Source organism: Xenopus laevis, chromosome 8S, assembly GCF_017654675.1.
Source record: "Xenopus laevis strain J_2021 chromosome 8S, Xenopus_laevis_v10.1, whole genome shotgun sequence".
In the NCBI taxonomy this organism is placed as follows: Eukaryota; Metazoa; Chordata; class Amphibia; order Anura; family Pipidae; genus Xenopus; species Xenopus laevis.
In genome coordinates, this window is record NC_054386.1 from 35,229,860 (window position 1) to 35,245,141 (window position 15,282).

A 15,282-nucleotide genomic window follows, 5' to 3' on the forward strand; every position below is an offset into this window, starting at 1 on the left:
CCAGTGTTCTCCCCAGGCACAGAAGATTGCACGTTATTTGCACAGTCCTATTGACATCTGTAAATCTGAGAACAGCGGAATCATATAATAATATAACTCAGATAATATGCATATTAGGGTGTTTAAATGACCAATAGAACATCCCCTTTAACAATCTATTGCAGTCAGTTTTTGGTATGCAAATACTTTTCCAGAAGAATTATAATACAATGACTCCTCATTCACTGCTGAATAAAGCACAAAGAAGCAGGTGCTCGGCCTCATTCTGAAAACTCTTTTTTATTGTTTTATTTTTTTGCCAAGTTAATGTGAAATTCCAACACTGAAACAGGCAGATGAAAAGGGGCAGAAAGGGAAAAAAAAAAAGAATATTAAGAAGAATGAAGAAAGGAACCTATCAAGCAAGATAAAGATGTGATAAAGTGAGGTTAGAAAGAGCCCCCAAATCACATGGTTGAGGTATTTGGAAGAATGTTTCTGTATATTGTTGGAGGAGAGAAAAAAAAAAGAAAAAAAAGAAAAAAACCTTTGACGACATCCAATAAACCTTTCTAAATATAGCACATTGTATTCTCAGTACAGTACAGCCTAGATTACAACATCATTATAGACATGACAGCAATATAATCTTCTTTAGCTCCAAATTTACACATAGAAACTAAAATCTCTACAGGACGTACTCCAAAGCCAGTTGGGGTTTAAGGCACCTTCATTAGTTTGCCAGAGCAAGTAGCGATAGGGGTTGCACTTAAATAAAAAAAAAAAATAACATACAGTTCTCCCCTCAGCCCGGGAAATTGGCCAAGCTAAGAGCGAAACAGAAGGGCAAGAGCAGCAGTACACATACGGCCGATTCCTTAGGTAGAAATTCAATACAGCTTCCGGAAGCACTTTATACAAACTGAGCAGTGAAAAATAATCTACACAGAGATCCTACGAATAAAAATTCCTTTGGTACAAATTCACCAAGTAAGCCTACAAAAATATTCCCTTAAAATATATAAACACATTTTAAATTAAAAAAAACTTTTTTTTTATTTAATTTACCGTTTATTTTAGAATTTTTTTTTTTTTTACTTTCCCTTCATCCCTGAGTCATTGTATTTCTGCACTGTAAGGTAAGTGGGGGTAGAATGTAATGTGACTGTGATGGGCTGATTTCCCATTCTGGCATTAAGTGTGGACTTTATCATCAGAGTATCCCTTGTGAGGGGAAAGCATAAAGGGGTACAGATTGGGGACGTTTGCATCTGAGGTACGTATTTATGGGGAGACACAGCTTCATCTCTCATTCTCAAATATGGCAAAAAATACGGAGCAGTTGTGCCTGCGTTCCTATGGTCAGTGTGTAGAATACCCATCTCAGGGGTGAAGGGGTCTGTACAATGGGAAGTATTGGGTACTTCCTATATAATAATTATAAAATAACAATAAAGCTAGGTGTCCTCCCACAGATGTGTGGAAAGGCATCAGCACCTTCAGAAACTTTAAATAGCTTCATTTAATTAAGGCTTCAAAGCACCAGAGATTTTCACAGTGGGAGGTAGCACCGGTTGGCTGAGCCTCTCCTTGTTGCACCAGTCACTTTCTCTCTTCATATAAAAACAAGCTTTGGCATCCCCCAGTTCCACAAAAAGAGGAAGGCGGGGAGTCACTAACCTTAATTCTGTTAAATAAAATATATATATATTTTTATTACTTTTTTTTCTTTCATTTTTCATATTGCACTTCACAATGCTCTCTGCCTTTTAGCCCATTTTTTTCAGTTAGACCCTCCCTGGCAGAATTGGGAGTAACTGAAGCGATTCGCTTAGATTTAGGCGGTTGTGTTTCGGAGGCATGCTTCTTTTGCTTGTGCTCTTCTCGTCGCTAAAGCATGCTCTTTATCTGTTTGTTTTGTGTGGTTTGTGATTGTTTCTTATCAATTCCTTATCCCTTTGGCCTTCATTCCACTTGTTGATCCTGCTCGCTACCCCCGTGCATTTGTCACTGCGCTACAAAATGGGGAGCTTAGGTAGACGGTTTGTTTGCAAGGTCCGTGGATCACTTTAGGGATAAAATTAGATTCAGGATGAACAAATTCTAGTTCAGAAGTCTCAGGAAATAAATGCCAATGCAAATGTCTTTTATTTTTAAAGGAAGCAGACGCTTCCCACTTCCAGGTGAATGGTCATGCCGGGTGTCAGTAGCGGTAGATTTAGCACGTCAACAATTGGGAGCTGAGCCGGGTCCTGGGATCGAAAAATAAGAACAGTCTGATGCCAGCGTCCGTCTCGTACCTACGAAATATAATACACATGGAATTCTTATCACCACTATGCATTTACAATATATGGAATTACTTTCTTAAACTTTACACATCTCCACTAACACTAAATGCTGTAATAGGAGCATAAAACTTGCTGAATGAATTATTTGGCACAATCTGAGGGATGTTGTGTTCATTTATCCCATACTGTATGTCTCCTTCAGAGGCGTTTATTTTGGTATGGAGAAGGCGTGGAAGAGCTCATGATCCAAAGCATACCACATCTCTATAAAACATGACGAGGGAACCCAGAATCTGGTGATGTCCATGAGTTCAAGACTTCAGGCTGTCATTGCCAGCAAAGGGTTTTCAACCAAGTATTAGAAATTAACATTTTATTTTCAGGTTTTTAATTTGTCCAATTGCTTTTGAGCCCCTGAAATGAAGTGATTGTGTTTTAAAAAAAAAAGGCTTTAGTTCCTCACATTTTTATGTAATCTTTTTGTTCAACCCACTGAATTAAAGCTGAAAGTCTGCAGTTCAACTGCATCTGAGTTATTTCATTTAAAATTCATTGTGGTAATGTACAGAACCAAAATTAGAAAAAAAGTTGTCTGTCCAAATATTTATGGACCTAACTATACTGTATATACTAAGGTTAGTGGCCTTTGTCTTGATGGCCATTAATTTATCATTAATTAAGGCTTGTGACTGATGCAATCCTCCAGCAGATAATTATGGCAGTTCTAGCAAAGCATTGGAAACTCTGGGTGTTTGAGGCAGTGTTATACATGGCTGCCATAGCTAAGAGTATTTCTCAGGCTTTACTATGCAGTGGTAGGTGACTATGGGTGGATGCCCATTTAGAGTACTGACAGATGGAGAGATCTGTCATCCAAATATAAATCTGCTCTGATCACATCTCCCCAAAAATTCTCTCTCACTGGCAATGTAAATCAGCAGTGGGAAAATAAATGTGGTGTGCGATCTGGAATATGTGGGACATGGGGTTTGTTTTACCATTAAAGGAGAAGGAAAGCTCGCATCAACAGGGGATACCAAAGTCAGGGAAACCGTAAGGATTGTAATGACTTACCCAAGGATTGCTCACTCACTAGTGCCCCTGGCTGGTGCAGTTTTTTTTGCTAACAGGAGCACCAGCCTGGGACACTTGTGAGTGAATAATCCTTTTCCGCCCTTCTTTTTTTTTTAGAATCCAGCTGTCGACACTTGTTCAGTAGAGCATTGGCAGCTCGGGGTTCCTTAAAGGGATACTGTCATGGGAAAATTTTTTTTTTCAAAATGAATCAGTTAATAGTGTTGTTCCAGCAGAATTCTGCCCTGGAATCCATTTCTCAAAAGAGCAAACAGATTTTTTTATATTTAATTTTAAAATCTGACATGGGGCTAGACATTTTGTCAATATCCCAGCTGCCCCAAGTCATGTGACGTGTGCCTGCACTTCAGGAGAGAAATGCTTCCTGGCAGGCTGCTGTGTCTCAGTGGGACATGGGTTTTTACTATTGAGTGCTGTTCTTATATCTACCAGGCAGCTGTTATCTTGTGTTAGGGAGCTGCTATCTGGTTACCTTCCCATTGTTCTTTTGTTTGGCTGCTGGGGGGAAAAAGGGAAGGGGGTGATATCACTCCAACTTGCAGTACAGCAGTAAAGAGTGATTGAAGTTTATCAGAGCACAAGTCACAGCTGGGAAATTGACAATATGTCTAGCCCCATGTCAGATTTCAAAATTGAATATAAAAAAAATCTGTTTGCTCTTGTGAGAAATGGATTTGAGTGCTGAATTCTGCTGGAGCAGCACTATTAACTGATTTTGATTTTTGATTTTGAAAAAATGTTTTTTCCCATGACAGTATCCCTTTAATATTTGGCACCCCAACGATTAGAGCTTCTCCTTTAACATGTTTTTTTTCTAGATTAGTTAACATCAATTACAGGGTAGTGTAATACATCCATGCAATTTAATTGTTCATATAGGACACTGTGAGAAATGGTAGTGCCATATTGTGGAGCTTTTTGGGCAATAATACATTTGCATTCCTGTATTTTGTTTTGTTTTGAACTGAAATATTTCTCTGTGTATTTCTCACCCAGCCAAACAACCCCTGATATTAGGTTAATCGCTATGAACAACAGATTTTTATCTAGGCAATATTCAACAGAAGCTTATCGTGCATGTGATATAATTCGGTTTTGATCAAGCTTTTTACGAGTCATTTCTGGTTGAACTGGTAGTAAAGGAGTAAAGGGCTTAGTCCTCGGAACATTGTGTTTCCCTTTTTAAAAAAAAAAAAAAAAAAAAAAAAGCTAGTTTATAAATAACCTTGATTCTGGCATTGCATGTAGCGTCTCAGTGTTTGCCAACAACATGGAAGTACGCAAGGGAATAAGATATGTGTAGGTATTTGGAAAAAAAAAAAGATTTTAATATATTGGCAGACTCTGTGGTTAAGCGGCAGATGAATTTCAACACTGATAAATTCAAGGTTCTGCACTTTTATTTAGACATATTAACCATAATATTTGGAAGTTGAGTAGTTTTTGCATTCTTATTCATGACCCTAAGCATCATGGGATATTAACTGGTGGTACATGCTCTTTAATATCGTAACATAATAAGGTGGGTAAAGCATTATTAGCTCAATGTTGTGAAAAAGATATTGCCAGTAAAATTATTTTTATATATAACTATTGTTGCCTTTAATAAAATTCAGGGATTCTCTCAGCAGGGCCAAAGATAAGGAATTATGTATATGTAATGTTTCATTTTTCTTTCTAAAGCTGTGCTGAGCAGAATTCCGGAGTTTTATCAATGGCAACTGTTAGAATTGATACAACAGTTGCTATTCCGGTGAACGGTCTGAAACCAGAAAATAAGTGTTGGAAGGTAAACAAACCCCTTTTATGGTCAGATATTTATACGGGTTAGAAAAGTGCACATCTTCTAAGGCTGGGCTGTCCACCAACTGCAGGATCTGCAGGCCAGCTATGGCCCTTTATGGCCCGACTGCTTAAAGGAACAGTAACACCAAAAAATGAAAGTGCTTTTAATGAACGATAATATTATGTACTGTTGCCCTGCACTGGTAAAACTTGTGTGTTTGCTTCAGAACACAACTATAGTTTATATAAACCAGGTGCTGTGTAGCCAGGGGGCAGCCATTCAAGCACAGGATACACAGTAGATAGCAGATAAGTACTACTATAGTTTATATAAACAAGCTGCGGTGTAGCCATGGGGGCAGCCATTCAAGCACAGGATACACAGTAGATAACAGATAAGTACTACTATAGTTTATATAAACAAGCTGCTGTGTAGCCATGGGGGCAGTCATTCAAGTACAGGATACACAGTAGATAGCAGATAAGTACTACTATAGTTTATATAATCAAGCTGCGGTGTAGCCATGGGGGCAGCCATTCAAGCACAGGATACACAGTAGATAACAGATAAGTACTACTATAGTTTATATAAACAAGCTGCTGTGTGGCCATGGAGACAGCCATTCAAGCACAGGATACACAGTAGATAACAGATATTTCCCATTGTATACTACAGATCTTTTCTGTTACCTGCTGGGTATCCTGTGCATTTTCTCCTTTTTTAAGCTTGAATGGCTGTCCCCAATGGCTACACAGCAGCTTGTTTATATAAACTATATTAGTCTTTCTGAAGCCACCCTACCAGTTTTACCAGTGCAGCGCAACACTAAGTTATATTTTCATTACTTTAAAATGCTTTTATTTTTGGTGCTACTGTTCCTTTAAGAGCTCCATCGATCTCTTTGGGTGATGTAATTTTGTTATAATCTGGCATTCGAACGTGTAGTATAACAAAAAACTAGCCTGCTATACACTGCTCTAGGGGGTTTGCATTTAGCAGACTAGAAATGTCATTTCCAGGAGGCATATGCGGCAAATATACAGTGATGGTCAACAGAAAAGCTGGTCTATTTCATATACTTTACCTATTCATGCCCTCAAGATGATTTATTACAAGCTAACCAGTTTACAAGTGTGACAGCACTGTGGAAATATGTATTAATTGCATTGGCACAGCAACTTGTGTGTTATATAACATGATACAATGTCATTTTTCCTATGCAAGCCTGTAGTTCACCTGTCCTGCAATGGTGGTGCGTTCTTCCGTTGACCCGACCAGGCCCTCTAGCAATGTACACGTATACAAATGGATCCGCACACACTCGGTTTTATGCAATCGGGGAATGCACCCCTTTTATTTAGCCACCAAACACTCAACACTTCGGGGGGGGGACCTCCCTTCATCCTGATTCATCCTGACGAAGGGAGGGTGTTCCCCCCAAAACGTTGAGTGTTTGGTGGCTAAATAAAAGGTGTGCATTCCCCGACTGCATAAAATCGAGTGTGTGCGGATCCGTTTCTATACGTGTACGTTATATAACATGATGCCTTGCGGAATGGGGAACGGCTAAACAATGATTAAATCTCACTCTAGGAAGTGCACAGTGTCTCTAGTACCCTCAGTTTAAGGCCAAATTCCCTATACTGCTGTCTGTGCCAAAAACACATGTTAACAGACTAGCTTTGTAATAAATCACCTTGAAGGCATGAATAGGTAAAGCATCTGAAATAAAACAATTTTTCTCTCAACATTTACTGTATATTGCACCCTGCTAATTAAAGGAAAACTATTACTTTATTATAAAAATTGACATACTGGTAAATACAAGGTTTAGAGTTTGCTTTCTTCAAAAGTTACTGCAGCTGAAACATTGTCACAGGCATTGGCTGTAGCACAACAGCATTACTGGCAAAGCTTTTAGCTGCAGATAAAACTGATGCTCCAAATGAAATAACCATTAAATGGAGCATCTAGGTGAATAACAAAATTCCACATTTTATCAGCTGGTTGCTATTGTGGTTTGTGGTTTGGCTTTTCTCTTTATTTCTTAGAAAACAACAATCCTATGTAACAGCCCTGGTTAAAAAAACCTGATCCTTCCAAAAGCTCTGATAAAAACATCTGGCGGTGGCTTCATTCAGCTTTATGTGCTGATTACGTTACCTTGCAGCCATCCACAGACACCTCTGGCTGAAACATTCCTCCTGCGCCCAATAAATGTCCGTTCCATGCCTTGAACCGTATTGCTTTGGAAGATTTCTCCCACACTGGCACATTCAGACAGTGAAAAGTAATGCTCTGCGTAGCCTCAGAACTCAGCAGGTGAAGGAAGTTCATCTGGACCTTGCCAACCCCAAACTCCAGCTGAAAGATAGAAGTCATGAGGAATTCTATATATAAATTTATGATTCTATATTTATGGAATGATTTTAAAGGCCAGCAACAAATTAAAAGTGCAATGCTATTCTAAGAGTAATTTTAGGGAATGTCTCAAATCCAAAAAGAATTTTAAGAGCCTAGCTGAACTAAAGTTGAACCCATAAATTATGTGAATTGAAAGCACCAGACAACTCAAAATCAGTGGCATAACAATGACGTGCCACTTCTTCAGTCACTCTAGCTCCATGTCCCCTACTCACGCCATGTAAGATAAGACAGCAGCTGTGGAGTGGGGATTTCTAAGGCTATAGAGGAAGGTGACCCCACAGTCTGGGGCTGGGCCCCCCTGTAACTGAGGGTTTGCTTCCTCTATAGTTAGGCCACTACTTAAAATGGCAAAATTACAGTTTGGCTCTGGTTAAGAACACAGGCAAATCTTCTGCCTAAATACAAAAATTATGGATTCAGGGAATCACTAGTTTAAACCTTCTAATGAACTCTGCTGAAGAGATCTGGCATAACTACCATGCAGCAGACCTCGCAACTAGGGGTGAACATGAGGGCCTGGGCTGCAGTGTCTGCTGTATGGTATTTCCTTCTCCTGGCCCCTTTTGCCTTCTAATTTTAGTCAACTGCAGCCTAAAACAATGGGGCGGGAGCACAGGCAGCTGGCAGTAGTGTGAGAGTGTGAGAGGGAGGTGCCAAATGAGAACTCAATGTGCCAGGCTTGGGGCCACCAAACTTTGCCATTTTAGTAACTTCTCTAAGTGTTTTATAATTAGTAAACAACTTACTTTAGATGTTGTAATGGGTTTAAGACAGGTTTGGCCACCTTCTGTAAAATTGCATGTGACTTCAATGGTGTCTGAAGAACAGCCAATATTTGGGTCAATCCAATAAGTGCCTGTAAAACAAAGTCTCATTTAGTGGACAGTTTTAATCCAAAAACAATACATAACTTGCCCTTTCCCAACAAGCTGCTTACCATCTCCCATTTTCTGTTGGCAGTTCATCAAATCTCTGCAGATACGAGCAGGGTTATCCCTTGTTCCAAGTGGGTATTTTATGCTCTGGATAAGGCTACTGAGGTAGTGTAGGGTCTTAAATATATCTGATCCTTGGTCCACCATCATGTAGTTGGTACTCCGATAGGACTGCAATACAATGAAGATAAAGCTTAGGAGATGCTACTGATGTATTTGGATGTTAAATATACATTCTAGAATAGATCACTGTGTATGGCAATAAAGGTAAATGTTACAGGATATAGTAAAACAAAAATCATGGATTCAGAACATTTCTAATATATGGATACATAAGTGCATAATGTCATGATTAACATACTTTGATATGGTGGGAAATAGAGAGGGCAGAAGTAACTCTGAATGGTGTTTATGTGAATTGCACTATTAAGTGTATATAGCAAAGCCAGGAACAATAGCAACCAAACTGCAGTTTGGAAGACAGCAAGGAAGATAATTAACAATAAGAATAACTGTGAGGGTTCAGTATTAATGTTAATCTGTTTTATGATTTTCAGGTCTTAGCAGGTCTGCACATGTGCACTGTGACCCCAGTTGTACAGGAACCAAGTGTTTATAATCTCATCAAGGGAGGAACATGCATGAAGATCAGCAAAGGGTCAGCAATTTGGGGGATATTTAGCGCATATGCGACTAACCCTGCTATATTGCTACTTTAAAATGTAATCTACCCCTTTGCCTAGGGCTGACACAAGCTGCACTGGACTTTAATCGGCCATTATAAAAGAAACTGTGTGATTTGTGTGTTTACAATTTGACTATACCAAAAACGATGAATAAAATTATTTAATTAAAGAGAAGCCATACTGGTCCACTGGAGTCCATGAGGGCCTGGTAAGATGCATCAAAGTCCTCTTGCTTCTGGAAAGAAAAACATAAATTTTAGGATGCATGATAGGGTTAAGCCAGGCCTGGAATCAGTTAAGCTGACCTTTTGTTCATTGTAGGTTGGTTGGATGGCAGTTATACCGTAGTTATTGCTGCCAGGTATTCTAAGGGTATACAATGTGACTGTGACAGTGTATTGGTGCATACTGCCAGTAGCTTTACTGTTTCTAATCAAAAACAAATACACACACATACAACAGTCTTCCTTTGTGATGATGCTACAGTGCCTTCATTTCTATGTACCTCAGGCCAAAAAAAGCTTTAAAGACATTGGTCCTTAAGAGAGATGCAGCTGGCTGCTGCAATAGCTAGGCCTCTAGGCTACATGTCTCTAGTATGTAAAATGCAGTTGTGCACCGTGACTACTTATGCAAATTTTATGTGTGTCTGTATTAGACTCATATGCAGCTGTTATGCTAAATGAACAGTTTTCATTAATAAACATACTTTCATCCTATTTAATCCTAAATCCAAATCTCTACGATTACAGATTTATTCATTTTAATGTAATTTTATTTACTGGTTTGGAAAAATAAATGTGCATCATTCCAGTGACATTTGGGAGGATATGTGTAAACCAGTGCAGCACAAATTTCCTGTAAGGCTGCTCTCAGTCTGTGTCTTTTCTGCAGGTGGAGAGAAGCGGATCAATTTCTTTCCCAAGTTCCGATCAGGGCCGGAACTAGTGGTAGGCAGGAGAAGCATGTGCCTAGGGCGTAAAGCTTGGGGGGGCCTGAGGAACGTACCTTCCTTGTTGGCTACCCCTAGTCTGGCTGAGCAAGCTCCTCTCTTCAGCGCCCATAAACATGCCGGGAGGGCGATGCATCTGGCTCTGAATATCTGCACTGAAAAGTACACCTTCCGCCTGTGTGTAGGTACATGGAGCAGAGCAAAGACGGGTCCAAAAAATGCAGAAGCATGCATTTTTCAGGCAGATCTATGCTCCAGGTACCTGCATTCAGAATTTGCAGTGCAAATTAACAAAGATGTGGAAGGGAGAGGGTCTGCTTATTTCCACCTGCAGAAAACGAAGATTGAGAGCAGCGAAGCCAGCACTCTGTGTGCCTTTGGCCTAACTGATGAAACCCTGTTGTGGCCTCATTATATAGTTTCAACTTCTGTCTGTGAAAGGGAACACCTATACAATAGGCTTCATGGCTAATTGTTTGCTGTACTATGCTGATGGAACTATGGCTTAATTACTTATGAGCTCATGTGGATGCTGACTCTGATGGAGCTACTTTCAGTACACATACTTTTAGTTGCCAAGTAGAGCTGCTGAAGTAGAGCCCTGAATGCAACTGTTTTTGCAGACCTGCACCCAACCTGACATGCTTACATGCACTATTTTGGTACTCCGATCGTCTTAAGGTCATGCAGTGCCTCGTTTTAGCCAGGACACAGTGAGTTGTCCCTTTCCCACCTCCCAAATGGCCAACTCCCTACCTGCAGCTAAAGGGTGCCCACAAACCACCCGCACAGTTGGGACATGTGGGATATTCTGACCCCAGCCATTTTGTGGGTATTCTGCAGATACCTGACCTGCTGCAGTATGCTTAAGCGTGGACTTATGATGTAGTTAAACCTGCTGTGCAGCTCTGCATTGTGCCCTAAGCTACAAGGAAATGTGCCCCATTTCAGCAGTATGGCCTTATTGCATTAAAAAAAGACTGCCATTTATGAGAAATGCATTTTACAGGAATGTGATTAAATGTATGTATATCTTTTAGAAATAAAGCATTGAGTACGTGATTACATTCTACTCTACTTACATATGAATCAAGGATCACCGAAGGGCCCTGGAAAAAAAAAAGACTGGTTAAAACCCCTTTGAGCACTTGTCTTAGGCATATTTACTTTGGCATAGAAAACAAAAGAATGTCTTATTTATGCAGTGACAAGAGTGAATGTAAACCACTTGTCATTGTGTAGACAGGGCAGATTTTGGACAAAAACTAAAGAGCCCTGTGTGCTCAATGACAGGTGGATTGCATTATTTCCTTATATCCACACTGCACACCGGCCAAGAGGGAAAAAGGCACTAAGTTTGGACCCATATTATTGAGTTTACTGGGCTCATGGGTCTGTGCTTCATCATAATGACCAATTCAATCAGAGCAATAAGTCTATCCATGGCAACAGCCATCTGATCTGTTGGCCAGCTTTAGCCAATATTTTTGTTTTAAAAGGCATGTTTTTATTTACTGTTTAAATGTCTCATCTCAAGTCTCATGAGACAATGTCTCATCTTTATGTAGAAAGGGTCATTTAATAATACCAAATAATGTAGATAACCCCACATAAAGGAATAAAAGGGCTAGCATGCCAACCATTGCTTGTTCCTAATGTAGCTTATGCACCAACAGAAATCACATCCAAATGCCCAATTAGCAGTTACTGTAGGATTTTGTCCCAAAGAGTGTAGATGCTGACAGCTACATTGCTATAAACATTACTATTTATTAACTGTTTACTCACTATAAATACTGTTTTTTTTTTGTTTGCACACATTGGGGAAGACTTTACATCCCGTTGTGAATATATATATATATATATATATTTGCCACTACATCTCTGCATTTAAATGCCTGTTTGCATGCTTGTAAAATATAGATTTCATCCTGCACAAGGACAATCTCTGGACCCGAATTTTACCAGCTTGCCATGCTGCAGATTGCAGATATAAACATCTATCTCAGAATACCTGGTTAAGTTCTTGGTGCAAACACATCTGCAAGCTTTGAAGAACCCAACTACAGGTAAGAGTCTGGCACTCAACTTTATTGTGGTTCTATGTTTTTTGAAACATTTGCACTGTATAAAGCAGTCCAAATGTAATATGTTCAGCACAGAAAATGGATTTTATTGAAAATATGTTGTGCCTTTCCTTTGGTTGTATCTGCAGGCAGCATTAATTTGAGAATGGTTAAAGTGGTTTCATTCTTACCGGTGGACCAGGCTTTCCCCTTGGACCAGGAGGGCCCTACAATTAGACAAAAATAAGTAAATACCATATAATCACAATGATGATGCTTTAAATTATTAGCAATACCTACACCTGATAGGATAGGACATTTGAAATTTGAATTGAAGACTTACCCGAGGACCTGGCATTCCCTATAGGGAAAGGAAACAAAGGAGAATATGTTTGAGTAAAGTGAATTAGTCAATTCTACTGCAATGAAATATCAAAATAAATATAAACTTACATTGTCCCCTTGACTTCCTCTGTCTCCGACTGGCCCCTAAAACAAACATAAGAAGCGTGTTACAGATGGTACCACTTACTGAATGCCATGCCCATATCCCATACCAAGCCAGCTGGGGTAGTGTAACATCACATCAAATCAAAGGTCTCTATAAACCTCTGTCATGACCCAAATATTATCCATGGGTGGCCAATTGGGGTAGAGAGATTGTAAATCTAAACAACTTGCCATTATTTGGGATTCCTCTATAGTTCCAAAATTATATGGTTACCCCAATAGTTGCTCAGGCAAAATCAGTGGAAGCCTCTGATAGACTGTATTTCTTTGTGAGATGCAACATTTTCAACTTTTTGCTTCCCTACATGTGATTTTGTGGTTGAAAATAAACCAGATCTTCAAGTCTGATAAATATTTCAGTCAAAATAGGTTACTACCAGTTTAGAGCTGATATTCCTCTATGCTTAATGGCTGTAACCTTAGTTCATATTACAACATCCAATCACCTTATAGATGTATCCTGTTAATCATCAATTTACTATTGTGTTTCATTTGGTTATATATTTATAAATGCAGAAATGTCCCAGACTCAGTGGAATTTATGATTACTTGTTGTTTTGGGTGGGGAGGGAGTTTACAGTGGAACAAGTGGTCCTTTAATTGGCAAACAGTCAAGTACTTACAAGGTTTCCAGTTGGTCCAACAATACCCATAGGTCCGACAGCACCTTCTTTACCCTGCAAGTCACAAACAAAATAATTAAGGAAAAATGCTTCGTACTGTCAAAAACACATGCCAACAAATATGAAAATTGTAATGAGGCATGTGTGCACTGGCTTAATCCTTGCAGGAATGGCTGTCTCTCATCATAGTAACAGAGCATGGCTTCTCATCATGGAGCAACATGTATTTTCAAGCAATAGGATTTGATCTTTAGCTCCCCCAGGGCAAATAACTGGCCCTTGGGGGCCGATGCATCAAGGGTCGAATATCGAGGGTTAATTAACCCTCGATATTTGACTGGGAATGAAAATCCTTCGACTTCGAATATCGAAGTTGAAGGATTTTGCGCAAATACTTCGATCGGACGATCGAAGGAATAATCGTTCGATCGAATGATTAAATCCTTCGAATCGAACGATTGAGTTCGGTAGCTTTTAGGTGGCGAACTAGGAGGTTGAAGTTTTTTCTTAAAGAGACAGTACTTCGACTTGGAATGGTCTTGGAATGGTTTTTCTTAAAGAGACAGTACTTCGACTTGGAATGGTCGAATAGTCGAACAATTTTTAGTTCGAATCCTTAATTCGAAGTCTTAGTCGATGGACGAAGTAGCCCAAAAAACACTTCGAAATTCGAAGTTTTTTTACTTTGAATCCTTCACTTGAGCTTGGTGACTTGGCCCCTTAGAGTGCAAATTTGGTCCATTTGGAAACATTTTTCAAGGTCTAAATGCCTGAGTCATTTTATGTTTTGAATAGTGTTCTTCCTATCTGTACCACAGAGGCATATTTATTAACATTGGAGGCCAACATCACCGGTGATGTTGCCCATAGCAACCAATAAGATAATTACTTTTGTTGCTAATGCATAGGTGACTATTCAAGTACAATCGCTGGCAAGGGCAACATCACTGGTGATGTTTGTCTCCAGTGTTAATAAATATGGCCCTTAATGTATATTAAAACATATCAGTGCTAAACCGGAATATACCCTGTTGAATGTGAACATGAATATGACACCAGAAGTATGCCAGGTATATGTACAATTTTCTTCTGTCTATTTTGATGTGACGTTTTGTTTTTTGTTTCTGTCTTTGAAAAGTGAAAATAAAGAATATACAAAACATATCAATGCTGCATATATAAGTAGTGAGATACACACACCCTGTTGCATCCTGGACTCACCATTAAACCTAAAGGTCCTTTTGGTCCCTGAATGCCCTTAAATCCGATATCACCCGGAGGACCCTGTGAACATCAACACAGTAAAATAAATAAATATAAAAAACAAAATCTTTATAGTGTCACTGAGCAAGCATGAAAATGATTCTTTATTGATCTGCTTTCCAAGTGCTTGAGTTAGTGACTGCTAGATCTTTCTTTTTCTAGATTTAATAACAAAATGCTTGGCTCCTTTATTTGGGCAAAATAAAAACATTTTGGAATGCAGCAGCTTGACAGTAGAAATATATATATATATATATATATATATATATTCTGTACACACACATACCTTGGGTCCAAATAGTCCAGCGATGCCAGGATACCCCATCTCCCCAGGGTCACCCTAAAAAGAGAATGAAAAAGAAGTTTGAGCTGTAAAACCTAGGGGGGGGGGATGACAAAGTAAAATAAGTACATATAGTAAAACCAAGTATGTCATTGAAGATACATCTAAGCTTTTCTGTTACAGTAAGGCTTTCTCTCTCCTCTGCTCGTTCTGAATCCCGAAGCAATGTAACAAAAGGCAACTGGCGTACGGAACATCGTCAGGAGAAATCGTTGTCCTACATGCGCTGTCCTAAGCAAGAGGAATGCGACATGGCATGCTTTTTTTTTACTCACCCATCCTCCGAGGCTTATGTCACACCTCGCTCCTCCCTCCTCAGCCATCAG

At 39.3% G+C, this 15,282-nt stretch overlaps 1 protein-coding gene across 2 annotated transcripts in view; it reads right to left on the reverse strand.

Moving 5' to 3' along the window:
* Window positions 1–254: 254 nt before the first annotated feature.
* The window catches only part of col27a1.S (collagen, type XXVII, alpha 1 S homeolog), a 162,274-nt gene continuing 147,246 nt past the window's right edge, over window positions 255–15,282 (reverse strand). For both annotated transcript variants that reach the window (XM_018232747.2, XM_018232746.2), the window contains exons 50-61: window positions 14,900–14,953; window positions 14,572–14,634; window positions 13,351–13,404; window positions 12,671–12,706; window positions 12,561–12,578; window positions 12,409–12,444; window positions 11,234–11,260; window positions 9,381–9,434; window positions 8,516–8,684; window positions 8,325–8,434; window positions 7,315–7,515; window positions 255–2,279 (exon numbers count right to left, since the gene is read on the reverse strand). In XM_018232747.2, the coding sequence (XP_018088236.1) occupies window positions 2,133–2,279; window positions 7,315–7,515; window positions 8,325–8,434; window positions 8,516–8,684; window positions 9,381–9,434; window positions 11,234–11,260; window positions 12,409–12,444; window positions 12,561–12,578; window positions 12,671–12,706; window positions 13,351–13,404; window positions 14,572–14,634; window positions 14,900–14,953 (969 nt within the window). In that variant the 3' untranslated portion in view covers window positions 255–2,132. The remainder of the gene's footprint in view (window positions 2,280–7,314; window positions 7,516–8,324; window positions 8,435–8,515; window positions 8,685–9,380; window positions 9,435–11,233; window positions 11,261–12,408; window positions 12,445–12,560; window positions 12,579–12,670; window positions 12,707–13,350; window positions 13,405–14,571; window positions 14,635–14,899; window positions 14,954–15,282) is intronic.